The sequence below is a fragment of the Falco cherrug genome, chromosome 2 (genome assembly GCF_023634085.1).
Source record: "Falco cherrug isolate bFalChe1 chromosome 2, bFalChe1.pri, whole genome shotgun sequence".
NCBI classification, from domain to species: domain Eukaryota; kingdom Metazoa; phylum Chordata; class Aves; order Falconiformes; family Falconidae; genus Falco; species Falco cherrug.
In genome coordinates, this window is record NC_073698.1 from 2,913,184 (window position 1) to 2,940,833 (window position 27,650).

The window sequence follows — 27,650 nt, forward strand, 5'->3', positions numbered from 1 at the left end:
GCCCCGCGGGACGCGCCAGAGGGTGCCTGCTGCTCCTCCTCATCCTCCCAGAGAGTGCTGCAGGAAGGGGGCAAGGCCGGGCTGGTGGAATGGGTTTATTAATTATTTAGTACGACACAGATCTTCATTACAGCAGGAGTGGCAGCTCCGGAGCCGGTGGCCCCGGGGAGCCCCACGCTGCAGGTTAGACCGCATGCATCGGGGCAGGGTGGGCCCTGCACCCCCGCCGCGCCAGCCCCATCGTCCCCGCGGGGCAGCGGGGGGCTCATCCCGGCGTGTAGAGCAGGACACCCCCCCCAGCCCACCGCCCTGGGGCACGGCCGCGGGGGGCAGAGCCACAGCACGGCACCATGCTCGGCGCGCACCCCCTGTGCAGGTACGTGCCCCACAGCCCCTCGCACATGGCTCGGCGCATGGGGACACTTGCACACACACACGCACACCGCTCGGCACGGGCTCATCCCCCCGCTGGTGCCCCGCACTTCCGAGGCGCTGCCGCCCCCTCCGTCCCATCCCCCTGTCCCATGCCGGGGGTGGCAGATGGGGAAGGGGTCTTGGTTGCTCCCCCCATCCTGGCTCATGGCGTCTGGGCCCCGAGGCGCTTGGGCTTCAGGCTGCCCAGGAGGGTCTGCATGCCCCGGCGGACGGAGGAGCCCACCCGGCGTGCCACCGAGTCAGCCGGCGGCGCGGGCAGGCAGGAGCTGGAGGCCTGGGGCCGGGCATCCAGGCACTTCTGGTAGCGCAGCTGGGGAGAGCGGGGTCAGCAGTGGGGCCAGGACCGTGGGGCCGGGGAAGGGGCTGAGCAGGTGGACACTCACCATGCAGGCGGCCTGCAGTGCCTCACTCAGCCCAGCGGCGTTGGGCTCACACCAGACCATGTGGCAGCGGAAGGCACCCGGGGCGCTGGCCATGATGAAGGCGAAGGAGCGCACATCCCGGCCCACCCCCATGAAGGACAGGAACCGCACGCGGCACTCGCACAGCACCGCCTCCGTCTGCAGGCATGTGGCCAGGGGTCACCACCATCCCCACCATGCCAACAGGATGGGGACGGAGCACCGCAGGGCCAGACCCACCTGCTCGTGGATGATGGTGAGCGTGGCAGGTGCCACATTGACCACAATGGGGGTCCAGTGCTCCTTGCTGCTGGTGGCTAGTGCTGCCTCTAGTGCTGCATTGATGACGTCCATGCCTGGGGATGGGCAGGGGGCTCGGGGACGGCCAATGGGGCCAGGGCACCTACCCCATGGCAGCCCCACAAGGTGCGAGTGCCCCCCCCACTCACCCACAGGCTTGGCAACGGGCACGCAGCCCAGGTAGCACACCGGGAACTTCTGCACCACCTCGCTCTTGGGCGCCGGGAACTCCACTGTAGCACAGGGAAGGGTCAGCCCCCACCAACATCACTGTACCCCAATGCCTGGCCCCCCCAGCTGGCCCCCAACAGCCTGCACTGCCCCCCACCCCAGCACATGTGGCAGTGGGACATACGAGCTCCCTCCCCCAGTCCAACCCCCCATCCCCTCCCAGTGTCCCACATGCCCCCCATCACGTCCCAGTGCCCCCTCTACACACACACCCATCCCCTTCCTGCGTATCCCCCCCGTGCCAACACCCCCTATCCCTTCCCAGTGCCATACACCCACACCCATCCCCTCCCAGTGCCCTCCATCCCCTCCCCGCCCTGCCCCACCATACCCTGGAAGGGGATCTCCACCAGCCTGGAGGGGTCCATGGAGAGGCCATTAGCCAGGGCCCGGGCACTTCGCCGCTCCACCATGATCTGGGGAGAGCATGAGGGGCACCGCCCCCGCCCCCCGCAGGTTGTCATGCCACAGCCCCCAGCCCCTGTCCCCCACAAGGGGCCATGGCACCCCATGGTGAGCCACCAGCCGGCTGTTCCCTGGGGACATGGTGAGGAGGGGCTCACCTGGGAACAGACCTCAGAGCTGGTTGGGGGGTCCATGAGGGGCTTACCTGGGGCTGGGGGGGCTCACCTGGGAGCAGACCTCATGCAGGCTGGTGGCGATGTTCTTGGCAGGGCTCTCACAGCGAAAGACATGGCACTTCAGCATCTGTGTCAGCTGGTCCCGGGCCACGTAGGCGAAGTCCCTGTGGCAAGGGGTTGCACTCAGGACCCCCCCCCAGCTACCCAGCTGCCTGAGCTCCCCGCCCCGGGTGTCTCCACCACCAGCCCAGTGAGGGACAGGACTGGGAGGACTGGTGCAGGGCTGGGCTGCCATACCTCTCCCTGCATCCCCGGCCAGCGCAGCAGAAGAGAGCCAGAGAGCAAAGTTAGTGGGCCCGGGGCACACGCATACCCCTGGTCCCCCCCACGTGGGACCCCCATGCCCACCAGGGTCATGCCCAACCCATGGCACCACAAGACACACACACACACCCAGGATCACTAGGGGGCTTAGCCTTGGGATCCCGCATGCCCGCACACCGTGCAGGATCCCAGGGCCCCACACCCTGTGTGCACCCACATCCCCCCACACCCCATGCACATGGGACCCCACAGCCCCACATGCACGGGACCCCTGCAGCCCCATGCACCCCATGCACCTGGATCCCTGCACCCCACACGCACAGGACCCCCATGGCACTGAGCCCCACGTGCACCCAGATCCCTGCACTCCACATGCACAGGACCCCTACATCCCATGTGCACCCGGATCCCTGTACTCCACACACGGGACCCCCACAGCCCCATGCCCCACATGTACCCAGATCCTCGCACACCCCTGCACCCCAGATGCATGGGAGACCCCAGCCCCACACCCCATGCACACCTCTATCACTGCACTACATGTGCACTGGACCCCCATCAGCCCTGGACCCCATGTGCACCGGGACCCCTGCATGCTCCCGCAGGCACCAGACACCCTCTGCCCCCAGGACCTGCACCCCCCCAGCCCATCGTGCCCCCCGCACCTGCCACTGTCACGCCCCACACCCCAGACGCGGATGCTGGCCACGGGCTGCGCGTGCAGCAGGGATTGATCCTGCGGGTCCACCAGCTTCAGCGTCTGGCTCTCCAGCAGCAGCAGCATCGCCCGGCCCTGGGGGTAGCCGCGTCAGGGTGTGCGGGGGCTGTACCGGGGGCTGCCAGCAGCAGGCGGGGCGGGGGGCACTCACCTCCCCCCAGGAGCCAGGGGGGCCGCGCTGGTGCAGGGAGAGCTGGCGGATGCAGTTGTTGACAGCGATGCTGCTCCGGCCCGGTGCCAGCTCGTCCTCGCTCATCTCCACCCAGCCCAGTGAGCGCACAGCAAAGCGCTGCGGGGGACGGCATGGGGCAGGCATGGCCCCAGCGTGGGGACCCCAGCCACCTACCTGCCCCCCACCCCCCGAGGCAGGGCAAACCCCGCAGTGGAGGCACCGCATGCCCCAGACTCTGCTGAGCCCCCTCCCATGGCGGTGACAGCATCATGGCACCACCGGGCTGCAACCCCAGGGTGGGGGTCCCAAGCCGGTGGGGGGCCTGGGGCACAGGGAGGGGCCGGGCTGGGCCCCCAGCCTACCTTGGAGCCCAGCTTGTCCTCCTCGGCCAGCGCCGCGCTGCAAGAGCGAAGGGGGTATCACTGGCTGATGCCTCCTGGAGACCCTGGTCCCCTGCACAGGGCGCAGCTCTGGCCCCACACCAAACTGGCAGCCCCCCTCCCAAGGGTCCCACTGCCCTGCAGGGCCCAGGCGCAGCCCCACACCCCCCAGGTCCCCCGTGCCTCACACACCCAGTGCCCGGCGAGGCCAGGCCCGGCGACGGCGGCTCCGTGTCCTGCACTCCAGGCTCATCATCTGCCTCGTCCGCCGCAGGGTCCTGGGGAGGGAGCAGGGGGGGCTGGCAGCAGCTGGGCACCGCAGCGTGCTGCCCCCCCGGCTGCCCACTGCCCCCCCCCCCCCCCTCACCTTCCAGAAATCCCCCTCTCCGAAGCGCTCAGCCGGGGCGAAGCCCGTCCAGGCGAGCTGTGGGAAGAGCGGGGCCAGCTCAAGGCAAGTGCTGTGGGGCAGCCCCATGGCGCCCCACGGCTGGCCGGGACTCACCGGTGGCTCCTCGGAGGGGGTGATGCCCGGGGAGCCAGGGGCCGAGCCACGGGCCAGCCCCGAGGGGGGCTCCCACTGCGTGGTGCCGGTGGGGATGTGCCAGTAATAGGTGCCCGAGGTGTCCTGCACCCGCATCCATCCCGCAGGCAGGTCCGAGTCCGTTTCGAAGGAGTTGCGGGTCCAGAAGGAGTCTGGGGGGGCGGGGTGAGGGGCGCGGTCGGGGCCGGGTGCCACGGGGGTGGGCCCCTCCAGGCAGCCCCAGCAGGACACGGCCCCCACACCCAGCCCCAGGGAGCCCCCCCGGATGGGGCACCCACCCAGCAAGGTGGGGACGCCTCAGGACGGGCTCCAGGCTCCCCCATCGCCATGAGGACGGGGCCGTGGACAGGCAGGGCTGAGGACCACTCCCGGTGGCGTAAGATGAGGGTACCCCACACCGCTATGAGGACGGGGGCCCCCAGCCGGGCCCCACGGGAGGACCTAGAGGCGCAGCAGGGCAGCAGCCCCCTCCCCCGCCCCGGGCTGGGCCGAGCCGCAGCCCCCGCGTCCCACTCCCCCCCCGGCCCTACCTGGGCGCGGGTCCAGCAGGACGATGGCCACGAAGAAATCCGCGCTGCACATCGTGCCCCCGCCCCATGCCGGGGGTCGGGCCGGCTGCCGGCCACAGCGCAGCCCGCAGCCCCCGCGGGCCCACCCGTGGGGCCTGCCCTGCCGCAGCCCCCCGCACACACACTGCCCCACCCGCAGCCCCGGCCCCACGCAGCTGTGGGGCAGCCGGGTGGCGGCGGGGGTGCCCGCCCCACGCTCACCTGCGCCGGGGCTGGACCAGGCGTTTCCCCGGCAACCGCTGACGACAGCGCCGGGGCCGGCGGGATGCAGGATGCGCCAGAGGGATCGGGATGCGCGGGGGGGCGGGGACATGGAGGGCGGGGGGGGGGACAGAAGGATGGGGGAGAGGCTGGAGTGCAGGGATGGGGGGGACAGCACGGTACAGTGCAGGCTGTGGGGCACATGAAAGTGACACTGCCTACCGTGGGGACACAGGGGGGGCATTTACTGGCCGGAGGAGGGGGGAAGGGGACAGGCACACAGAGGTAGCGGGGGACACAGCAGGGCCAGAGCCGCAGAGAGGGGTGGTAGGCAACGGCACACCAGAGCCTGCACCATGGGGCACAGAGCTGCCAGCAACAGCACAGGGTCATGGAGGGGGTTGGGGGGACATCAGTGGGGCACACAGTGGAGTGCCACGGAGCTGACAGGGGCTGGGGGGCCAAGAACAGCACCCAGCGGGGATCAGGAACACAGGCAGCAACGGGTAGGCTGGAGGGCAGCGGTGGGCACACAGCCAGGAATAGGCGGAGGAAAATGTAGAGCTGACAGGACCAGGCTGGGCATGACAGGTTGGGGGCAGGCAGGGGCTGCCATGGGGCAGTGGTGGGGGAAATGGAGCAGCCATGGGGCAAGCAGAGGCAGCTATGGGTCAGACAGGGCCCACTGTGGGGCTCGCAGAGACAGATGGGGGGCAGGCAGGGCCGCCATTGTGGGGCAGGCGGGGGCCACCACTGAGCAGATGGGGGCCGCCGTGGGGCAGTCAGGACAAGCCATAGGGAATGAGGGGCAGGCACAGGACAGGCAGGCATAGCTGTGGGGCAGGTGGGGTCCACAGCGGGACAGGCAGAGCCGGCAGGGACAGCCACAGGGGAGCCAGGACCAGCCGTGGGACAGACACAGGCGGCTACTGTGGGGCAGCCGTGGGGCCACCTGGTGCCCGCGGGTGCCCACCTGCATCGTCGGGGGAGCTGCCGGTGGGGCTGCCCTGGCTGAGCGTGGCCCAGCTGGAGTCCTCATCGCTGGCAGTGCCGCTGCGCACCCCGAAGAGCAGGCTGGCGCTGCGGCCATGCTCGCGGGGCGCCCGCTCCCCACTCTGCTCCGACTCGGCCGTCATGGGGTCACTCTGCACCGGCGTGGAGTCCCCGTCGCCTTCCTCCTCCTCTTCGTCCTCCTCCTCCTCCTCCTCGGCACCTCGCAGGTCGATGAGCAGGGGCAGGGCCCCCCCACCGGCGTTGTTGCCGGCGTTGCGGGCGTTGCGGGCCGAGACTTCCAGCTCCTCGGGGGGGGGGGGCCAGCTCGTTGCGGTTCTGGTCCCGCTCAGCTGCCCGGCGCAGCTGGTTCTGCCCGTCCTTCACCCACTTGGCGTTGGCCGGCTCCTCGCCGGCCGGGCCTGGCGGCCCCCCCCCCGCCCTGCAGCTCGGTGCTGCCATACAGGCGGGGGCCCTGGGGGGAGCCGGGGGGGGCCTTGGGGCGCAGGGGCTCGGGGGCGCCTGGCAGCCCCAGGCTCAGCCCCAGGCAGCTGTTGTCGTTGGCCAGGTCGCTTCGCTTGCTCAAGGCCCCCGACATCGTCGGGGCCTGGGGGGGGGGGGGGGGGGGGGGCACGGACGGGGACAGGTGGCACCGCCGGCACCGGGGGACACGGCGGGTGCCCCCCCGGACCAGCCCCCGCCCGACCCTCACCTGCGGCTGGCGGGAGGCTCCTACAGCCCCCGGGGCGCCGGCACCTCCGCGTCCATGGGGCCTGCGGGCAGCGGGCGGTGGGCAGCTGCGGCACCGGGCCCCCCGCGCCCGGCCCCCCGGCCCCGCGGGCCCCGCCACAGCCCCGGGACCCCCCGCCGCGCCCCGGCACCCCCACCCCGGGCCTGCGGGATCCCCGCAGGCTCCGATCCCCCCCCCGGCCCGAACCCCGGCCCGGCCGGTACCTGCGGCGGCTCCGCTAGGGGGGCGGGGGTCCGCTTCCGCTTCCGCTTCCGCGGGCGGCGCAGCCCCTCCCCTCCCGACTGGCACCGGCGCCGGCACGGGGCTGGCACACAGCGGCACGGCACTGGTGCCGGCGCTGTCCCCGTACTGACAGTGCCACCGGCAGGGCACAGTACCGCTCCTCTGCCACCGGCACCGGCTGGCACAGCGCGGCGCGGCATGATCGTGCCACTGGTACTGTCACCGGCACGGACCGGCACCGGCACCGGCACCGGCACCGGCACCGGCACCGGCACCGGCAGGGGTGGGTCCGCAGGGCGCAGCACAGGGTGGCCTGGGCAGGGCCGGGGCAGAGCGGCACGGCACGGCACGGCACGGCTCGGCACGGCACGGCTCGGCACGGCACGGCTCGGCACGGCGGGAGCGCGGTGGAGCGGCCCGGCCCGGCCCGGCCCAGCACGGCGCTGCACGGGACACAAGGCCTGGAGCAGCAGCGGCGAGGGGCGCAGCCGGGACCGGCAGAGCACGGCACGAGGGCACACGGGGTGCTGGCACGGCACGGCAGGCGCAGGGTGGGCTGGCAGGGACCAGCGGCATCGGCCACAGCGCGGTGATGCTGGCAGCGTGCCAGGGCTCCTCTGGTCCAGCCCCTCTCCCCCGGCGACGCGTCCAGCCCCCGGGCACAGCGACTGCAGCACCGCCCTGGGCAGCCTGGCCCGTGTCACCGCCTCGGTGACGAGGCTTTGGGGCTGCTCGGCGGGGCCCCCGTGCCATGACTCTGGCACTGCCGGGGAGAGCCCGGCTCCCCCTGCCCCCCGCGGGTGCTGATGCCCACGGATGGGACCCCCCGGCTGGCACCTCTCCAGCCCCGCAGCGCAGGGCAGGATGGCACGGCATGGCACGGCATGGCACAGGGCTGTGGTGTGGCACAGCACAGCAAGGCATGCACAGTACGGCACAGTGTGGTACGGTACAGTATGGTATGGTACAGTACAGTATGACATGGTATGATGCGGTATGACATAGTGCCATGGGGCATGGCACAGCACGGTGCGCTGTGGCACATTACAGGGCAACACATTTCAGTCGGCACAGTATGGTGTGGCTCAGCATCAAACGATGCTTTGTGGTATGGCACAGTGTGGTAAAGCCCAGCACAGCCGTGGACACCCCCCCCGCCCCTGTACCACATCCCCCAGGAGTCATCTACCAGGCTCCTGGTCCTGATCTACCATCACAAGGCTCCTGCACCCAGCAGGTCCTGCCCCACTGCCCCTGCCACACCCAGCCCAGTGGCACAGGGACAGTGCTACGCCACCCCACAGCTGCCACAACACAGATGCACCATCCCCTCCACCCCCCGGCACCCCTAGACAAAGCGGGGAGGGTCTCAGGGTCTCCCTGGCTTTTATTGTGTCCCAGGCACAGGCTGGCTGGGGCCCGCAAAGTCCCGGTGCCAGCAGTGCTGCAGGGGCCTGGGCGGTGGCACCGGCCCCAGTCACTGTGGGCAGCGGAAGAAGTCGGTGGTGATGCTCCGGAGGGGGGCAGGCTGTTGTGCCCCTAGCAGCTGGGCCACGCTGGGGTACCAGTAGTAGCCAGTGCCATCGAAGAGGAAGACACCATCGTTGGTGCACATGGCACCATCCACGTGGTCGTGGGGCAGTGGTGTCGGTTCGCCCACGTGCCGTGGTGTCTGCGTCAGGTCCACCAGCCGAATGTGGTCCCCTGCCAACACAGCACCCATCAGCCCCGCACCCCGGCAGAGACCCCAGCAGCCGGGGGTCCTGGTGTGCCTGCTGCCCACCTGTGATGAGGTAGAGGTGCGCAGAGCCGGGGCAGGTGAAGGCAGCGTCGGCACTGGGGACCCCCAGCTCCTCCTGCAGCGCCCGTGGGTACCCCAGCACCCGCCGGTGGCCCTGCTCCGAAAGGAAGATGGAGACCTGGGAGCCCTGGGGAGAGCAGGCAGTGTGGGCCGTGGGCAGTAGTGGGGACACAGCGTCAGAGAGTCCCCAGGCTGCCCCTGGGGCAGGGACACACACACACAACATCCCCGAGGTCCCCTGGTCACGGGAGGGATGTCTCCCAGCAGTCCCTGAGCTGCCCCACCTCAAGCACCGGCCCAGGAGTGTTGGCAGTGGGGCAGCAAGCTGGGACGGGGGGCAGGACCCACAGGGCAGAGGATGGGGAGGGGGCAGCCAGCAGGGTCAGACCTGTATCAGGTAGGTGCGTCCGTCCCAGGCGAAGGCAGCATCCACCTCCCCCTCCAGCCCTGGCCACGTCTGTCCCAGGGGCCAGGCATGGTGCCCATCCTGCCACGAGTCCAGGCGGAATGACAGACCCCCTGCGGACTGTGTCAGTCATACTGCCCCACAGACCTGCCCCATGATCATGCCCCACGCGACCCCACCCCACAGCCAGCTCTATGGTCTGTGGCCCCACAGAATGGCTGGGACTACAGTTCTGTACCCCACAGCCCCCAGCATGGTCATGCCCCTCCCCCAATTCCCCCAGCACAGCCATCCCACAGCCCCACGCTACCCCTCACCGCGGAAGGCATAGATGCGGCCGGTGTCATCGGAGAGGAGGGCCTGGAAGGGCATCTTGCTGCAGCCATGGCCGGCGTCCCCCCACGAGGCATTCCCGTGCCCTGCCAGCAGCGTCAGCACTGACAGTGGGGCCAGACCCCAGGGCAGGCACTGGGGTGGGGGTCTGGGACCCCTCTGCCACTGTGGGGCTGGGCGTCCAGGCAACTGGAGCTCAGGACCCCGTGGGGGGGGGTTGTCCCCAGGATGCACGTGGTTCCATGGGGGTGGCCAGGTGCTCACCTCGCCCTGGGCAGGGTATGAAGTAGTCGCGGAGGTCGCGGGGGTATCCTGGGGGCACTTCGCCTGTGCGGGGGTCGAAGCGCTGGAAGCGGGTCCCGCGCAGGCAGTAGTACCGCTCCAGCCAGCGCAGGGCAGCAGTGCAGGGGCCCAGCCCCGGCCATGTGCGTGGCTTCGTCACCCGCAGCTCCAGGTCAAAGGCGTACACCGTGTCCCCTGCATGCAGCAATGGCACAGCTCGGCATGGCTTGGCACGGTGCAGCTTCTAGCACCTGAGCCCCACATGCCCAGCAGCGCCCACGCACCCCACAGCAGCCCCCCGGACCCCACTCACCCTTGAAGAAGAGGATGCTCTCGCCCCCGCACTCCTCAGGGTGGCACTCGACGGCGGCGTCCAGCCCCCCAGGGACCCCCGGGAATTCATCTGCCACACGCCGGGGGAAGCCAGGACGCAGCTGCCCCCCAGCGTAGGCCCAGACCTGCTCGCCCTGCAAGTGCCCCACAGGGTGAGCCCCACGGGCACCACCCCCAGGACCCCCGTGGGGCCAGACCTGGGGGGAGACCCCCAGGACAGAAGCTCCCCCAGCCAGGACAAGGCAGCCCCGCCCCCCCCCCCCCCCCCCCCCGGCCAAAGATCTGACCCACAGGCTGGGACCCCCAGCTCCATCCCTCCCCCAGCCCCATGGACCCACAGGGGGGGCTGGGCAGAGAGGCAATATCTCCTACCCCCAAGCAGCCTGCCTGAGCCCCCATGCAGCCCGGGCCCTGCCCCTGCCGCCCCCCACCCGTGGCCGTGCCTGGAAGAGGTAGAGGTTCTGGTGCTCCTGGGGGTGCTGCCGGCGGTGCAGGCGCAGCGCCGCGTCCACGGGGCCCCCCAGCTCAGGCCAGGATGCAGCCAGGGGTCGGATGTGGGGTCGGTGCGCCCCCCGAGAGATCTCCCAGACTCCCTCGCCTGGGCAGGGGCAGCGGCTAGCCCCACACTGCCCCACACCATCCCACACCCCACTCCCCCAGCCCCCAGCCCCGGGGCACCCCACAGCACCCCCCACCCCTTATTGTCCCCCAGGGCACCATCTCCACCCCCTTCCACATTTATTCAGGCCCCTTCCCCAGACCCCCATTGCAATCTATCCCCACAGACCCCCTCCCACCCCCATCCCTCCCCCATCTCCCCCAGACCCTCCCATGCCATCCCCCCTCCCAACCTCCCAGTGCCAGCTCACCGTACCCCATTTCTCATGGACTCACCAGGACCCATGTGTCACTGTCCCCCCTCCAAGTTCCCCCAGACCCACAAACTCCATTCCCCTCCCCTGTATATCCAATTCCCCCCCACATTCAAACCCCATCCTCTTCAGAACCTTTCCTCCAGTGCCCCCTGCCCCCCCACCCCCATGGCCCCCATCCTGTGCCCCTAGCCCCATGTTCCCCAGCGCCATGTCTCCCAGTCCTGTGCCCCCCAGCCCCACGCCCCCCAGCCCCACGCACAACCCCCCTGCCCCCCCAGCCCCACCTCTGAAGAAGAGCATGGTGCCATTCTCATTGAGTGTGGCGGCGTCGAAGCTGCCCTCATCCACGCAGAGCTGGGCCAGGTCTTGGCGGGGGGCAAGTCAGGATGGTGTGGACCCCCCAGACAGACCTCCCCCAATGTCCCACCCCCAGCACCTGCTGTGCCCCCCCACCCCCACCCCCCGTGCCCCACATGCAATTCTGCCCTCCTCCCCCCATCCCTGGGGTCTCACCAGTGTCATTGTTGGGGGGCTCAGCCTCATGGGGGTGCCCTCCTCCAGCTGCCTCTGATTTGCCGTGGGGCCTGGGGACGGGCAGCACCATGGGCTTATGATGCAGCCCCTCCAAACAGCCGCATACGCACCCCACATCATCACGCAGCCCCCCACCCCACACAGCCCCCCACAGCCCCCTGCCCCAATACTCCTCCTGCACCACACAGATCCCTGCCCCACATAGCCACGGCAACCCCCTGCCCCACAGCCCCCTGCCCCACGCAGCCACCGCAGCCCCCCACAGCACCCCGCAGCCCCCTGCCCCACACCCATCCCCAGCACCCCACACACAAAGGGTGGGCGCATGCCAGGGCCAGGGCCCAGGCCAGGCAGAGGGCGGCAGTGGAGACCCTCATGGTGTGCCTGGGGCTGCTGCGGTCCCTGGACCTATATAGAGCAGGAGAGGCCGTTGCACAACCTGCCCTGCCCCATTGCTTAACCTGGCCTGCCCCACGCAACCTTCATCCGCACGGGGGGGCTGGGGGGGGGACATGGCTGAGGGACAGGGCAGTGCATGGAGGGGGCGGGACAGGGACCCCCATCATTGCCCTCCAGCCTGGCTGGGGCAGCACAGGGGGGATGGGGGTCAGACCCCAGTGTGGTGGGGCTAGAGACAGACCTCACTGTGGTGGGGCAGGGGACAGGGGCGAGGGTCCAACTCCAGTGGGGCTCAGCCCCTGACATGGGGGTTCAGCCTGCGGCGGGGGGAGCTCAGCCACTGATGTGGCAGGGACAGGGTGAGGGTCCCACTCCAAGAGGGCCTGGACCGACAGGGCTCAGCCCTGGGGAGGGGGCTCAGCTTTGATGTGGCAAGGAAGGGAAGGGGGCCCAGACCCCGGTGGGGCTCAGCCTCCTATGCAGTGGGGCTGGGGAGGGGGCTCAGACCCCGTTGGGGTTCAGCCCCCCATGTGGCAGGGTGGGGCCAGGGGCCAGCCTTCCATGTGGTGGGGTGGGGAAGACGCTATCCCCCAGCAGCCTGCCCAGGGCTGGGGGTGCAGCAGGGGGGTCTGGCACCATCCCAGCCTCTTCCCAGCAGCCAGTGCTGGGAAGGGCCTTGGCCCCACAGCGCCTGTTTGCTCTGGCCACGAGCCATGGGCACGGACAGGCCCGGACAGGCAGCCAGGAGCGGGCAGCTGGCAGCGGTGCTGGGGGTCAGGGGGCTGCCAACGGCCGGGCACACCCTTATGTGGGGTGCACATCCTGCAGCTATGTGCCCCATAGCCGGGGGGGCAGCCCCTGTGTGTGAGTGAGCCTCCCGTGGGAAAGGCCCCCCCTTCACCCCCCTCCCCGTGGGGAGGGTGAGCACAGACCCAGTATGGGCCAGTCCAACCCCATTCCCGCTCCCAGTATGGACCACTCCAACCCCGTCCTTGTGCCACGGGTCAGGGTCACAGCTGACAGAAGGCTGTGCCAGGCAGGTGCTCAGTGTTGCCAGGGAGCTCCAGGCACTGTGCCCATCCCTGCCCGGCCTGGCACTGCCAGTATCTGCCACAGCCCGGGGGTCCCACCATGGCACAGGGGTCCCGCTGTGGCATCAGGGTCCCACTACAGCACTGGGGTCCCACCATGGCCTCCGGATCCCACTGTGTCACTACAGCACTGGGGTCCCAGTATGGCACAGGGGTCCCGCTGCAGCATCAAGGTCCCACCACAGCCTGGGGGTCTTGCCATGGCATGGGGGTCCTGCCACAGCCTGGGGATCCCCAAGAGTGCTTCAGCAGCACCCAGCCTGGCTCAGGTCCCACCTCCCCTGGTCCCGGACCCCTGCCCATGCCCCCCAGCCCCCAGGACAGGGGCACCCACCACTGCACCTGGTGAGGACCCCTGGAGAACATGGTGCCATGGCCACAAAGTCGGTCTGTGGGGTGTGAGCTGCCGTTGTTCCCACCACCTGTTCCCCCTGCTGTGGGGCTGGCAGCACTGGGGGACAGAGTACTTCCAGAATACTTTATTTTGTACATACAATTTGTCAGCGTACGGCGGCAGCCCCACACAGCCCCGCTGTGGGGCAGGCAGGCACGCGTGGTCATCCCACAGCTGGGGCTTGAGCTGGGGGAGCGGGGCCACAGTGCCAGGGGAGCAGGGCTGGGGGGGACAGCCCCTGTAGGGCACAGGAGCTCCGGGACTGGCTGCCCCGCAGCTGCCCCACAGCCCCGAGCAGTGCGCACAGCCCCCAGCTCTGCCTGGTGGCTCCTCCTGCCCCACACGCCCCCAGGACCCCTGGCAGCAGGGGCAGTGGGGCTGCTGGGCCTGCTGTGGGGCCAGAGGCAGGGCTCGGCCACAGTCCCCAGGCAGCCCCCACCCCAGCTGGACCCGTCCTTGCCCCCATTCTGGGCCTGGCTGCCCCCCAGGATAAAGTGCACATGAAGGTTGGGGCAGCGCTTGGGGGGCAGCGAGAGCCATGGGGCAGTGAGGGCTGTGGGGCAGCCACTGCTTAGGGCATCCCGCTGTGGGTACTCTCCCAGGGTCCCGCAGGCCCTGTCATGGCGTGGGCAGCACTGGCAGCGTCCGCATCCCCATCCCTGTCCCCGTGGCGGCTACTGCAGGTAGCGGTAGGCCTTGAAGCAATGGTTGCCGGAGTCAGCCACCACCACGTGTCCGTCAGAGGTGAGGGCCAGGCCCTGCGGCCCGTACAGGGGGTCAGCAGCCGTGTTGATGTAGGAGAGGAAGGAGCCCGAGCTGTCAAAGACCTGTGGGGTGGGTAGAGATGTGCTGCACCCACCGTCCCCCATGGCCCCGCTGCCCTGGGACTCCCTGCCCCAATGGAGGTTGTCCCCCTGCCCTGCGCACGCTTCAGCGCTTGGGACACAAACGTCATCCCCACTGGCAGCCCCGGGAGCAGCAGCACCAGTGCCAGTACCTGGATGCGGCTGTTGCCCCAGTCAGCGACAATGATGTTGCCGTTGGCGTCGACAGCCACACCAGTGGGAGCATTGAACTGGCCATTGCCCTCACCATGGGACCCGAACTTGAACAGGAACTCACCATCCGCATTGTACACCTGGGGAGAGCGGGGGTCACCGTGGGCTCCCCCGGCACGCAGCACCGGGGATGGCACGGAGCCAGGGACACCAGCGGCCACGGCAGCACTCACCTTCACTGAGTGGTTGTGGAAGTCGGTCACCACAATCTCATTCTTGTTGTTGACCGCCACGAAGTGGGGTCCTGGGGAGAGGAGGGGGCTCAGCCCCAGCCAGGGATGGGGGGGCCTGGTCCAGTGCCAGCGCCGCGGAGAGCGAGGGATGCCCCTCAGTCCCACAGCAGGTGGCCGGTTAGTGTGGTTAGTGCCGCGCGAGCAGCCGGTGAGGCCAGCACAAGGGGGTTAGCGCAGGCAGTGCTCGGCCCCCCATGGCTTGGGGGGGCACCCAGCTCCACAGTGGTATCGGCGCTGGGGATGGGCCAAGACCCCAAAGCCTCGACCCGCAGGGACAAAGCCTGCTGCCACAACCACAGCCCCAAACCTAGAGCCCCAGTCTCGCTCCAGAGGCCCAGCCCAGAGCCCTGAACCCAAACCTGAGCCTGAAAGAAGAGCCAGAGCCCAGGACCTGAACCCAGGGCCTTCAGCCCAGCCCCAGGTGTCCTAGTGTTGGTGGGGCACCAGCCGCTGTCAGCGAGGTGTGCTGTACTCACCGTCCCAGCCCGGCTCCGGCACAGCGGGAAGCCAAAGGCATGCAGTAAGGAAGAGGGGACTTGCCAGTCGGTGTATTACCATCAAGTGTACCTGCAAACTGCCGCTCGGCCGTGCCACGGCTCCCAAACTTGGTGACGAGCTTGCCATTGGACTGGAAGATGAAGACGCAGCAGGCCTTGTTGTCCACCACGATGATGTGGCCATTGCGGTCCACAGCGACGCCCTTGGGGCCCATCAGCCGCCCAGCCCCAATCTTGGTCTGCAGCCAGGGAGGGTCGTCAGGGCCTGGTATGGAGCTGCAGCCCCCCTGCCCGGCAGCTCCCCCCTCACCTTGAATTTGCCCTCGGGGGAGAAGATGCTGACCCAGCGGTTGTCATAGTCGGCAATGATGATGTCCCCATTCATGTCCACGGTGACACCAGTCGGGCGCTGGAGCTGGCCTGGGGAGCGGCCCCGCACCCCGAAACGCAGCCGGAACTGCCCCTCGTTGGAAAACACCTGGGAGGGGGCAGCAGGGGGGGTGTCAGTCAGGTGGGAGGGTGCGCCGGGGCCGGGGCCGGGGCCAGGGCCCTACCTGCACGCACTGGTTATTGCTGTCAGCCACCACGATGCGGCCGCTGCTGGAGGTGGAGATGCCCTGGAGGTTGGTGAACTCCCCCTTCTCCCGGCCACGGCTTCCTGCGGTGAAACTGGGGGTCACGGGGGGGCCCACTCACACCGGGGAGCCCCCACCACCCCCGGGGAGGCCCTGCCGCTCACCCACACGGAAGATGAGCTCATCCTCGATGGGGTTCTCCTTCTTCTTGCCGCTGCTGTACATGCTGGAGGGGCGCCGGACGGCCTTCTGCCGAATGTGCCCGCTGCTGGGGGACTTGACGCGGCGCTTGACGTCGTCAGGAGAGGGGGGCACGTCCGAGGCCTTGATGGCGCGGACGCGGAAGGGGCTGCCATGGATGGGCTGCCCATACAGCAGGATAGAGAGGAGGAAGTCGCCCTCAGCACGGGGTGTGTAGAGCAGCTCGTAGGTGCCATTCTTGTTGTCCTGCACCTCCGCCTCGGCCGCGCCACCGTCCGGCGCTGTCACCTGGAAGTGCAGGCTGGCACTGCCACTGCGCACCAGCTCCCCATCCTTGTCCTTGGTGGTGACACTGAGTGAGGAGGGCTGCCCCACCACGGCATGCCGCAGCCCCTCACCAGTGGCCACCGTCTTGTGGGCTGTGGCACTGGTGGTGATCAGCACGCCCAGGTTGAGGATGGACTTGCGGACACCCTCAGTCTCCACCACATAGTCGAGCTGGGCGTTCTCATGGGGATGCTCGGGGAACTCCTGGCTGGCCAGCTCACTCAGCCGCTCGCTCATCTGCTTCTTCACCAGCAGCACCTCGGTGGCAGTGCCGTGGTGCAGTGCCTGCTCAGTGAAGGCGCAGCTGCTGAGGATGCTCTCCTGACCCTGGCGCAAGGTGTCCAGCTGCGCCTGCAGCACCTGCCGGGATGGGGCAGGTCACCCTCACCGCTGGGCTGGGACCCGAGCTGGCACCCCGACCCTGGCCACAGCTTCAGCTGGTCCCATGGCCCTGCGCCCAGAGCCCAGCTGCTGGCACTGGCAGGGCTGGGGCGGCAGGCAGGCGCAGGGGAGGGATGCCGGCACAGGAGCATGGTGGTGCAGAGAACAGTGGCGCAGGGCACAGCGGCGCAGGCACTTTACCTTCTGCTTTGCCCCGCAGGTGGCCTCTAGGTCCCGCACCAGCAGCCCCTTGCGCTGCCGCAGCGCTGTCTCCAGCTCCTCGAAAGTGCTGCCAATCTCCAGCACCGCCTCGTTCTTGCGCTCCACCAGCTGCTGGCTGATCTCTGACACCAGCCCGATGGCCGCTGCCAGCTGTGGGAGCCTGCAGGGCAGCCGGGCACAGGGTGGGCACTGCTGGAGGGGACCCCCAGCAGCGCCCTGGCCCCAGCAGCGCCCCCAGCCCTGTACCTGCTTCTGACGGCATCAAGCTGCTGCTGCAGGGCCGCCTTGTGCTGCTCCACCACATCGCGCAGCGGCACGGTGATGTGCTCCCGGTGCTCCCCCTCGGTGCACTCACGGCACATGGCGGTCTCGCACGGCTCGCAGTAAAACTCCATCACCTGTGCACGGGCACTCAGGGCAGCCTGCAACGGCCCCCCCAGATACCCGCACCTCCTCCACGGCCCAGCAGCCCCCCCAAGACCCCACAGTGCTCCCAGATCCCTGCACCCCCTCCCCAGCCCCTGCAGTCCCCCCAGATACCCACGGCCCCCCGAGCCCCTCCCAAGTCCCCCCACCTGCAGGGGCGACCCACCTTGCCCTCATGGTTGGGGCAGCAGAGAGGCTGTCCGGTGACAGCGCTGACGGGGTCCAGGCCGCGGCCAGGGTGGGGGCCGCAGCTCTCAGGGTCCCGCTGCAGCACCTCCATCAGGTTGGTGATGAAGAAGTTGTTCTGGAGGGCGGCGACGCCGCGCTCGGGCAGGATGGAGGTCTGGCGGCAGACGGGGCAGGACAGGGTCAGGCTCTGGGGCGGGATATAGTTCTGGAGACACCTGGGGTGAACGGGGACAACCAGAGGGTCAGGACCCACGCAGTGGGGAGGGAGCTGGGACAGAAGGATTGACGGATGGACAGACGGGGCCAGGGGTGTGCAGGGCAGGAGCAGAGGGCCAGGGGAGCAGCCAGCCAGCGGGATGGACAGACAGAGGGATCAGGGTGCGCAGGACAACAGCAGAGGGACCAGGCTGGAGGGGCGGACAGTGAGACGAACAGACAGACAGGAGGGATCGGGGTGCATGGGGCAGGAGCACAGCCATAGGGCCAGGGAGGCAGCCAGCTGGTGGGACGAACGGATGGACAGGAGGGCTATGCTGCGTGCGGCACACCGGGCTGCAGGAACAAGGGTGGGGGATGGAGGGGCAGACAGACGGCAGGACAGATGGACAGGAGGGCTGCACCATGGTGCCATGAGGAGCCACTGCCAGCACCTGGAGGGGTGGACGGACAGACAGACAGAAGAGGCCAGGCTGGGGGTGAGGGGGTGGTGGTGGGTCTCTGGGGAGGCACAGAGAGAGCAGACATCAGTAGAGAGTCCACCACCGCCCACCGCAGCCACAGCCCCCAGCCCCCTGGCACTGGTGGGCACCAGCATTCGATCAGCCCCGGCTGCTACAGGCCATGGGGGCAAGACGGGTGGGGGGCTCAGGGACAGGCTGTGCAGCCCTTACAGGGAACTGGGGGGTGTGAGGTCAGTGGGGATCCCAGCCCCCCACGAGCAAGTGTTGGGGGGAATGTGACTGCGGAGTGCCAGGGTCCCAGCTCCCCACCCCTGGGGCACAGCAGGGCTCAGCCCCATCTCTCACTGGGGAGGGCTGGGGGCCGTGAGTGTGCCGATGGGCCCTGGCTCACCACTAGCCGTGGGGGGGCCTGGGGGCAGAGGGGGCTTTGGCTGCCCCACGGTGGGTGACGGGAGACACGTGGGGAGGGCAGCTCTGCTCTCGCTGTGGGTTTGGGGAATGCTTGGGGCATGCAGTGGGGTACAGCTGGAAGGCAGCGTGGGTGCAACAAGGTGCAGGAGGGGTGCCGTGGGGCACAGCGGCCCCAGCCCGTCCCCTGCTGGAGGTGCAGGCAGGGAGTGCTGGGGATACATGGTGGGGTGCAGCATGGATGTCAGGGGTGCGGGGACTCCAGCCACCCTGCTGCAGGGGCTGCACGAGGGGGGTGCCGGGAGGGGCACAACGGGGCCCAGGGCGCAGCAGAGGGGTGCAAGCTGGGGGACGCAGTAGGCTGCAGCAAGGCACAGCGGGGCTGGGGAGACAGTGGGGTGCAGAGGGCACAGAACAGGATGCAGTGGGGATGCACTAGGGTGCAGTCAGGATGCAGTGGGGCCCCAGGGCACAGCAGGGATGCTGGGGGGATGCAGTGGGGCGCAGTGACAATGCAGTGGGGCTGCAGTGGGGTGCAACAAGGATGCAGTGGGGCACAGTGGGGATGCAGCGGGGATGCAGCAGGGCACACAGTGGGGTGTGTGGGGCTGGGTTCTCACCTCTCGCAGAAGGTGTGCAGGCAGGGCAGCACCTTGGGGTTGCGGTAGCGGTCAAGGCAGATGCTGCACACCAGGAACTGTTTGTCAATCTGCCGCACCACCGGGCTGGCGCTGGCCTCCCGTTTGGCCATGGCGGCGTCCCCGCGGCCCCACGGTGCTCAGCCTGGGGGCAGGGAGGGTCAGCGAGGCCGAGGCAGCTCCACTGCACCCCAAAGCCCCCAGCCCTGCCAGATCACGCCCCACACCTGCCCCATGCTGGACACACAGCAGCATGCTTGCCCCACAGCCCTTGGCCCTACATGCTCTAGGATGCACGGTGGGGGGGCCCTGCCCCCCACCTTGCCCATGGTCCCTGGGTGCCCCAAGCCAGCCCCAGAGCTGCCTGGCCCAGCCCCACACACATCCGCGACCCACAGTTCTGCCCTGCATCCCAGTGTCGGGGTGCACAACATCCCTGCCCCGTAGCACTGGACCACATACATGCAAAGCCCCTGCCTGCCCCGTGGCACCCACCCCCTCCCCCAAAGCACCCACTGCCTGCCCCATAGCATCCACCTCCCTGCCCTGCGGCACCCGGCCCGTGCCCCACAGCACCCGCTGCCTGCCCCATAGCATCCACCTCCCTGCCCTATGGCATCTGCTCCCTGACCCACAGCACCCACTCCCTGCCTCCGCTGTGGCACCCACCCCATGCCCCACGGCCCCCAGCCCCTACCCTACAGCATCTGCTACTTGCCCCACGGCCCCCAGCCCCTGCCCCACGCCTCCCCGCGCCCCACGGCCCTGCTCACGGCGATGCGGCGGCTCCGCGCTCCAGGCCCCGGCCCCGCCCCGGCCGCCATTGTGCGGCACCGCCCCCCCCCACCGGCACCGCCACGGGGCGGGGGAGAGGGGCAGCGCCCGCGGGCCCCACCGTGAGGATGCTGCGGGCCCATCCCCGCGCCCCCCCGCCTTCCTTCTCCCCCTTGACGCCTTGTCCCCCCGCCCCCCAACCCCGTGTCCTTGTCCCCAGGCGCCCCCACCCGTGTGTGTCCCCCCTCCAGGCCCCACTCACCCCCCCCGCAGCCCCCTCCTCGCCCCAGCCCCCGCCGAGGGCCGGCAGCGCGCATCCTCGGCCCGGCACGGCTCGGCGCGGCGCGGCGGGGACTGCGCCAGGGTTGGGCAGGGGAGGCAGCTGCCGGAGCGGACCGTACCATGCCGCCGGCGGGGGTGCACACGCTTGTTACACCACCCCCAGGACCGCATGCGACCCCCCGCGCGGGTCGCCCACTCGGGAACGGCGCCGCGGCGCCGCGCACCGCGGCTCCGTTCCCGAGTGGGCGACCCGCGCGGGGGGTCCCGTGGGAAACCGGGGAAAGAGAGCAGCACCCCCCCTCACCGCGAATGGTCGGGTCCGGGCTGTGGCTCTGCAGTAGGGGGGGCTCCGGGCGCGCCCCCCTGCATCCCCGGGGTACCCGGCTGTCACCACGGCAACCGCATCCCACCCGTCGTGTCCCCCCACCGAGCCCTCAAAGTGTGGGGGCTCGTGGCTGGCAGACCCCTAAGTGTGGGGGCCGGGGCTGTCCCGAGGACACGGACACGGGTGGGGTAGAGCCCACGCGTAGCTTGAATGGGGGTTGCAGCCGGGGCACGTGCATGCCCCCCCCACCCCCCACCCCGCCCTGCCGTGCAATGGTGTAAGTGTGCAGGCAGTGCCCGTGTGCACGCCCACCCACCTGTGCGTGGGGTGGGGGGTGGGGGTGTGCGCACACGCTGTGCAGTGTGTGTGCACTCCTGCCCTCCCAGGGCTGCGCACACTGCGCCTGTGTGCTCACGCCCCACGTGTGCAGGTATGCACTCTCACCCGTGTTCGGGGCGCTCCCGTGCCCATTTGCACACCCATGCACACCCGTGCCCTGCCTGTGTGTGCCCTCCTGCTCTCTGCCGCTCCTTTGGCACAAGGGCGGTGACCCGGCGACCCTCGGGGTGAATCTGCGGTGCCACTGTCCCCCACCTACACGCCACATGCCTGGCACACACCACCTCACCTGCCCCCGGGAGCCATCCTGGATGGAGGGTCTGGTGGGATCTCCGCCGTGTCGCCGGGGCTGGCTGGGCACCGTGCTGCTGCTGTGTGCCGTGCGCCGGAGCGCCACTGGCAGGCGGGTGGGCTCCAGGTATGCAGCAGGCCCTGGGGTGTGCACACACCCACGTGCAAGCGTGCAAGCAGCCGCAGCGCAGGGCCGTCGGTGCAGGTGGGGTGCTCAGGTCCCTGAGCTGGCACTGCCCCTGGGTGCGGCAGCCCTGCGGGACGGCCTGGCCCCAACCACACAGAGCAACCGGCTGGGTGACATTCCCACCTCACACTATTGCCATCCAGCATGGCACCACCGCCACAGCCACGTGGGGCCTTGGGAGGTGACCCGGGTGAAGCCACCCCCAACCGCCTTGTCTGCCCCCCGTGGCACAGCGACAGTGGCCACAGGTGACAGCAGCCATGACTCTTGGCACCTTCTCCCACAATCGTCTCACCCGAGGCAGGGTGTTACGGTCTGGGGGGCTGGACAGGGGGTGGGTCACAGCCAGGCTGGAGGGTCGGGCTCAGAGGGCTGTGGCTCGGGAGCTGTGCTCTGCCTGGAGGCTGGTGACAAGCGGAGCACCAGCACCGCAGGGGCCAGCCCGGGCACCTCTCCTGCTTAGCAGCCTCAGCAACGGCCCGTGCAGGACCAGAGTGCACGCTCCTCATGGTCACACGCTCCTCATGGTCACAAGTAACACCAGCCGGGGGTGTGGGGGGGATGAGCAGCTGACACGCTCGAGGGCAGGACTGCACCCCAAGGGCAGCCGCAGGGAACCCCGTGAAATGCAGCGAGGACAAACGCCAGGGCCGGGAAGCAGAGCACCCCCGCGACAGCACGGGTCGGGGAAGCAGCTCCAGGGAAAATGTCCTGGGGGTCTGGGTGGGCAGTGAGCCGGGCACGAGCCACAGGGCACCCCGGCAGCCAGGAGAGCCCGGCAGAACCCCGGCCGGTGCCAACGGGGGCACTGCCGGGAGGCCGGGGCCGGGGCTTCTCCTCCCCTCTCCTCAGCCCTTGCTAAACCGCATCCAGACACCATGTCCAGCTCTGGAAAGACCTTGACAAACTGCAGCGAGTTCGGGGCCGGCCGCTGAGTTGGAGCACCTGCCCTGTGAGGAGCTGCCGAGGAACCGGGGCTCGCTCAGCCTTCAGGGGAGAAGGCTGCAGACCTCGCAGTGAGCTGCCAGCGCCGACAGTGAGCTTACCAAGGACACGGAGCCAGGCTCTTCACAGGGGTGCACAGCAGGAGAACAAGACACCACAGGCACCGTCTGAAATGAGAACTTTGGGCGGGCACGGTGGGAAGCCTGTGCCCTGTGAGGACCGTCCGGTACTGCAGCAGGTTGCCGAGAGAGGCTGTGCAGCCTCCATCCTTGGGGCTTTCCAAGGCGTTACTGGATGAGGCTGTGAGCAGCCCGGTCTGACCCCACAGCTGCCCCTGCTTCGGGCAGGAGGTTGCACCAGAGACCCCCGGGGTCCCTGGCTCCACTCCCCTCCCCGGTCACGCTCCAGGCTGCATTGGGCCCCCCACAACAGCCCCCCAGGACCCGCTGCCAGGATGGAGGGAACCAGCCATGGCGACGGAGGGTGTGTGCAGCCGTGCCTGGCACGGCCAGCACCAGCCCCACAACAAAGGGCATAGTGATGGGGCTGGCGGATGGCTTGCTCAGTGGGGACACTGTCCAGTGCAGGGCCGGGGACACAGCTGCTGCAGCTGCAGTGCCAGGCACTGTGGCACAGCCGTGGCATGGGGGCAGCAGGCAGGGAGCTGCAGCCATGGGCAGCAGGGCCAGCACCACGCTGTGCTGTGCTGGATGGAGGCAGCCAGGCACCGGCGTGGCCTTGTGTGACAGCCAGGCAGGGCAGCGCAGCAGCCAGGTCCTGAGCAGGCAGCCAGGGAGATCCTCAGCGTTTATTACCACAAGAAACCAGAGGGGAGCAGGGAAATGGGGAAGGACAAAAGCAGAATGTGGCAGCCCTGCAGCACCTCAGCTAGGGGAGGCCCAGCACCCCCTCCTACCAGCCAAGCGCCAGAGGAAGCCACACAGGGCAGAGCCCTCAGTGGGGGTGGCTGGGGATGGCGGGGGGCACTCAAGACCCCTCCGGGCCCCTCTCTGCCTGAAGAGGCTGGCCAGGCTGAAGGGGGCCGAGGCTGCCACTGGGGCAGGGGGGTCCGGCAGCCCGAGCTCAGGACTGGGCTCGAAAAGCCCCCTCTGCCTGCTGGCCGGGGTGCCCAGGGAGGGCTGGTCACAGCCCCCCACCATGGGCAGGGGTGGCAGTGCCGGCTCCATGTGCCACCGGAGGAGGGCCAGGGGGGTTCCAGGTGACCAGGTGGGACTCTGCAGAGCCAGGGGCAGGCGGGGGCTCCAGCAGCCTGGGGGACCAGGCCGGTTGTCCTGGGGGGTCAAGCTCAGGCAGGGCTGGGAAGTAGGGTGCAGGGAGTGTATGTCATGCTGTGGTGTGAGCGGGAAGGGGCTGCCAGGCTCTGCGTGCTGGGGGGCCGTGTCCCACGTGGAGCACATGGCTACGGAGCGGCGCTTCAGCCTGTCCCGCTCCAGCTGCTGCCACCAGCGCTGAGCCTGCTCCTGCACCCAGTTCTCCTGTGGGGCAGAGGAGCGTCAGGGCCAGCCAGGCGCAGGGTGGCAGAGCCGGGGCTGGTCCCACACACGATGGGGCTGCAGGGGCTGGTACCTTCGCGGCAGTGTGGAGCTGGCCTGCGAAGCTGTGCAGGATAGCACACAGCTCCTGCAAGCCGTGGGGCACCGCATCCTCGCAGAAATCAAGGGTGGTATTTGCAGCGTGGTGCATCTGCTCCAGTGTATCCCAGGTGTTGCATAGCTCCTCCTCTCCTCAGCCGTGCGCAGGAAGGGCTGCAGCTGCAGCCCCAGCCCCTCCGTGCCCAGGCTCTGTGCTCCCACCAGCTGCCCCGCCAGCTGCCGCAGCTCCCCCTCCCCCTCTGCCACCTAAATCCTGCCAACATACCCGGGTCACCCATCCCCCACTGTGCCACGATGCTCTGCCCCGCCCCCCCCCCCCTCCATGCGAACTGCAGCCAGGACCCCCTCCTACCCCTCCACTCCCACCCTCGGTGGGTGCCAGCCCCCAGGGCAGGGTCCCAGCTCAGTGCTGGGATGCCCTTACCGTGAGGCTGGGCCCACATGCTGCAGCTTATTGGGGAAGTCCAGCAGGCTCTTGTCCACCCTGGCTGCCTCCTGCGGGGAGAGGGGCAGCGATCAGCCCCCACATGGCCGAGGGGCATCCCACAGGGCCCTGGCAGAGCTGGATCTTGGTGGAATGGGTGGAGGTGACTCCCCATCTGTGCAGCAGGGCTGGGGGCCAGCTTCGGGCATGCATCCCCAGCTAGATGTGCTGCCAGGTCACTGCGGGACTGATCTGAACCAGCACCCATAACCGAACGGCCAGGAAGGGCCAAAACATCCCTGAAGGCACGGGGGGCTTCAGGGGGCGCTATGGCAGTGGCAACAGGGTGGTACCCAGCCAAGGAGGAACAAGCCCAAACCAAGAGCAGGAAGGTGAGGAGGTGGCAGCAGGGGCAAGCATGGGAAAAACCACACGGGAGCTTGCCTGACAGGGAAAACAGCCACCCCTGCATGCGAGCCGGGCACATCGCTGTCAGGGCAGTGACCTTGCACAGGGCAGAGGAGGGAGCAGTGTCTCCCCAGGGACACACAGTGCCCACAGCCATGGGGTTGCTCTGATGAACCCCACTCCGGTGGCACCTTGTGGCTCCCAAGCATGGGGAGGCAGCTGAGGATGGGCCAGTGATGGCATGCTGGTAGCCAGTGGGCAGAGGAGCTGCTGCAGAGCCCAGTCCCTGCAGAGGCTGGTGGCTGCAGCCCGGGAGGGAGCCTGGCACCCCGACAAGGACCACAAGACTGTGGGTGCTGCCACAGGGACAGTGGGCAGGGGACTGGGATGAGACTGTGGAGGGGAGCTGCGGCGGTGCACAGGGATCACCTTCCATTTAGGACCACCACCAGGGAAAAGACCACTCCAAGCACGGACCAGAAGCTCTGCCATAAATGGCTGCCCTCCCAGAAAATTCAGCCCCACCACGCTCATCATAGCCACGAAGTGCAGCAGGTCCATGCCTGGCTCGCTGGCCTTGATGTCGGGCAGCTTCAGTAGTGAGGCAAGGCAGAACCCGGTGGCACCGCCAGCATAGCTGCCCTGGGAGCAGAGCAGGGGAGTTGCCGTGGCCCTGCTGTGCCAGGGGGGAGCGGGGGCAGGCAGCAGGGCCCCTGTGCCACGGGCTCACCGAGTTCAGGTGGTTGCCAACACTCAGGATGAGGTGGAGGATGGTGTGCAGCTCTTCACACTCCAGCAGCACTGGGGAGTGGCCGGGGAGATGAGCAGGGGCAGGGATAGTGCCCCCCCCCCCCCCCATGGTTCCCAGCGCACCCCCGTGATATTGCTCACAGACAGCAGCGTCCGCCAGGGTCTGGATGGAGCTGTGCAGGGTGCTGATCTGGGGGAAGAAGTCCTCCTTCAGCACCAGCAGCTCCAGGCGCCGGGTGTAGCTGGGGGCAAGTGCAGGGTGAGCAGGTGGGGTCGTGAGAACCCCCAGTGCACGGGACCCCTCTGGTGCACGGGACCTGCCTCCCCCTGGCTCCCACCTGGGCACCTCTGTCAGCAGCAGCATGAAGAGCTCGGGGTCAGCAAGCTGGTGGGGGCTGCCAGGGAAGAAGTGCAGCTGGGACACCTGTGGGCAGAGGTGGGGGGTCAGGGGGGGTCACCAGGGACCCCCCTCTGATCCCAGCCCTCACCTCTGCAGAACTGAGCAGCATTCTGGACAGCTCCAGCAGCTTCTCTGCCCCTCAGGGACCCCGACACCCTCCTGGATGTCCTGCACAATCTGGTGGATGGGCCTGGGGGGGCACATCAGACACTGGTGATCCCCCTGGCCCAGAAACATGGGCAGTGCTCTGCACCCCCCGCAGTGGGGTAACAACCCCTGGCGGCCAACAGACCCCTTCAATCCCTCCCAGGGGGGCAGGGACACCCTGACCACCTGCAGTGGGCACGGTGGGAGCACGCACCCGTCCGCGTCCATGCCTGGTGCCCAGAGCAGCAAGAGCCCCTATTCCCACCCCTGCGACGGGACCCCCCCCGTGAGGACAGCTCTCGTTCTGCCCCCACCATGGGCTGGACCCGGGAGGGGGGATGTATCACATGGGTGTCTCCCCACCACCCCTGTACGGGCCCTGGGGCGGGGGTACTGGTTGCCAGGGCTGGGGTGTCTCCCGGGCGGGTGGGGCAGTGTTCCGGCGGGGGTCGGCGGGGTCTCCGGGGGGCGTCCCCGGGGAGGCAGCAGCTCTCACCGCTTGATCTGCTGGAGGAAGATGCCGACGGCAAGGCTCCGCTTGGGCTCCAGCAGCGCGGCCTGGGGGAGGGTGGGCACGGGGCGGTCAGGGCGGCGGGGAGTCCCCGGTCGGCCCCGCGGGGCTCTCGGAAGAGCAGCCGGAGGCGCGGCAGGTCGATCGGCGGCAGGGGGATCCGCTGGGTCCAGACCGAGCGGCGGTCCCGCGCCCGCGCCGCGGGCACCATCTCCCAGTGCAGCGTCCGCAGCCGCTCGCCGCCGGCAGGGAGGGCAGCGGCGGTGCGGTGCGGCGCGAGGAGCCCATGGCCGGGGCGGGCCGGGATGGGACCGCGGGGGGGATGGGGCAGGACGGGACCGGGATGACCAGGACAGGACCGGGTTGGGATGGGATGGCGGGGCGGGATGGGGCGGGATGGCCGGGGCGGGACCGGGGCGGGACCGGAATGGCCGGGATGGGACCGAGGCGGGATGGGACAGGGGCCAATGGCCGCCCCGTGGCTCTTGCGGCTCGGCCCACCCCGCCCCGCCCCGCCCCGGGCCCGTCCCACCCCGGGCTGGCGGCCGAGGGCAGCGCCGGGGCCGCGGATGCCCAGCCCGCTGCCCTCCTGGGGGGGTGCAGCACCCGGCTGGACCCCGGGCACCCCGGCCCCGCTGCAGGCGTCCACCCCGTGGGACCCTCCGAGCCCCCGCTGCGGCCGGCGGGACTGCGGTGACAGGCAGCGCCGGCCGCCCCCGGGAGCAGCAGACCCCCCGTCCGTCCCCGGGAAACGAGCCCCGCCGAGCCCCTTCCCTGAGGCCACGCATTTGGCTGCCAGGCGGGAGCGGCGCTGTCCCGGCAGCCGGGTCCCGGTGCCTGCCGGTGCTGCGGGGGGAACGGCTGCGGGCATCAGGGCCAGGCCGGTCGCCCCAGGGCTCGGCGAACAGCAGCACGTCTCGGGGTCACAGCCCGGCCGGGGCTGCAGCAGCTCCCCCAGCGCAGGCTGCCCAGGGCCGCCTCCAGGCGGGTTTGAACGTCTCCAGAGAGAGACCCCACCGCCCATCTGGGCAGCCTGTCCCAGCGCTCCGCCACCCTCTGTAACGTTCTTCCTCACGGCCAGGGAGCGAGGAGGAGGATGGAGCCCTCTCCCGCCCCTCCGAGCCAGACGCAGCACTCCCCAGCACTCCCTCCTGC

The 27,650-nt window shown here is 69.5% G+C and overlaps 5 protein-coding genes across 7 annotated transcripts; all 5 read right to left on the reverse strand.

The window, feature by feature from the left end:
* Positions 1–82: 82 nt before the first annotated feature.
* Positions 83–6,653, reverse strand: APBB1 (amyloid beta precursor protein binding family B member 1). The gene is given in 14 exon segments (XM_055702860.1): positions 83–745; positions 819–995; positions 1,077–1,192; positions 1,286–1,369; positions 1,699–1,783; positions 1,998–2,112; positions 2,938–3,065; positions 3,142–3,279; positions 3,525–3,561; positions 3,735–3,820; positions 3,910–3,966; positions 4,045–4,235; positions 5,827–6,163; positions 6,165–6,653. Coding segments are annotated over 14 exon segments (1,860 nt in total). The 5' UTR covers positions 6,306–6,653; the 3' UTR covers positions 83–577.
* A 1,532-nt stretch (positions 6,654–8,185) lies between these two features.
* HPX (hemopexin) lies at positions 8,186–11,801 on the reverse strand. Its single transcript, XM_055703292.1, has 10 exons — positions 11,693–11,801; positions 11,360–11,430; positions 11,131–11,211; positions 10,415–10,569; positions 9,952–10,105; positions 9,621–9,833; positions 9,341–9,442; positions 9,006–9,136; positions 8,600–8,744; positions 8,186–8,520 (listed from the first exon to the last, which is right to left on the reverse strand). The coding sequence occupies exons 1-10, from the start codon at positions 11,755–11,757 to the stop codon at positions 8,294–8,296; spliced, it is 1,344 nt and encodes a 447-aa protein (XP_055559267.1). The 5' UTR covers positions 11,758–11,801; the 3' UTR covers positions 8,186–8,293.
* A 1,533-nt stretch (positions 11,802–13,334) lies between these two features.
* Positions 13,335–19,290, reverse strand: TRIM3 (tripartite motif containing 3). Of its 3 annotated transcripts, none has more exons than XM_027813453.2 (11): positions 19,082–19,290; positions 17,351–17,588; positions 17,005–17,156; positions 16,738–16,918; positions 15,792–16,515; positions 15,607–15,710; positions 15,363–15,530; positions 15,111–15,291; positions 14,496–14,566; positions 14,262–14,402; positions 13,335–14,091 (listed from the first exon to the last, which is right to left on the reverse strand). In XM_027813453.2, exons 1-11 carry the CDS (start codon positions 19,210–19,212, stop codon positions 13,939–13,941), a joined length of 2,244 nt encoding a protein of 747 aa, XP_027669254.2. In that variant the 5' UTR covers positions 19,213–19,290; the 3' UTR covers positions 13,335–13,938. The 3 variants fall into 3 exon arrangements, with proteins under 3 accessions (XP_027669254.2, XP_005444867.2, XP_027669255.2); XM_005444810.4 differs by having other exon boundaries at positions 15,123–15,291; positions 19,082–19,287; XM_027813454.2 differs by having other exon boundaries at positions 17,351–17,527; positions 19,082–19,239.
* A 3,758-nt stretch (positions 19,291–23,048) lies between these two features.
* LOC114017439 (uncharacterized) lies at positions 23,049–24,047 on the reverse strand. The gene is made up of 2 exons (XM_027813459.2): positions 23,830–24,047; positions 23,049–23,738 (listed from the first exon to the last, which is right to left on the reverse strand). The coding sequence occupies exons 1-2, from the start codon at positions 23,944–23,946 to the stop codon at positions 23,127–23,129; spliced, it is 729 nt and encodes a 242-aa protein (XP_027669260.1). The 5' UTR covers positions 23,947–24,047; the 3' UTR covers positions 23,049–23,126.
* A 205-nt stretch (positions 24,048–24,252) lies between these two features.
* LOC129735335 (uncharacterized) lies at positions 24,253–25,801 on the reverse strand. The gene is made up of 2 exons (XM_055701627.1): positions 25,418–25,801; positions 24,253–25,329 (listed from the first exon to the last, which is right to left on the reverse strand). Exons 1-2 carry the CDS (start codon positions 25,799–25,801, stop codon positions 24,772–24,774), a joined length of 942 nt encoding a protein of 313 aa, XP_055557602.1. The 3' UTR covers positions 24,253–24,771.
* Between the last annotated feature and the right edge of the window lie 1,849 nt (positions 25,802–27,650).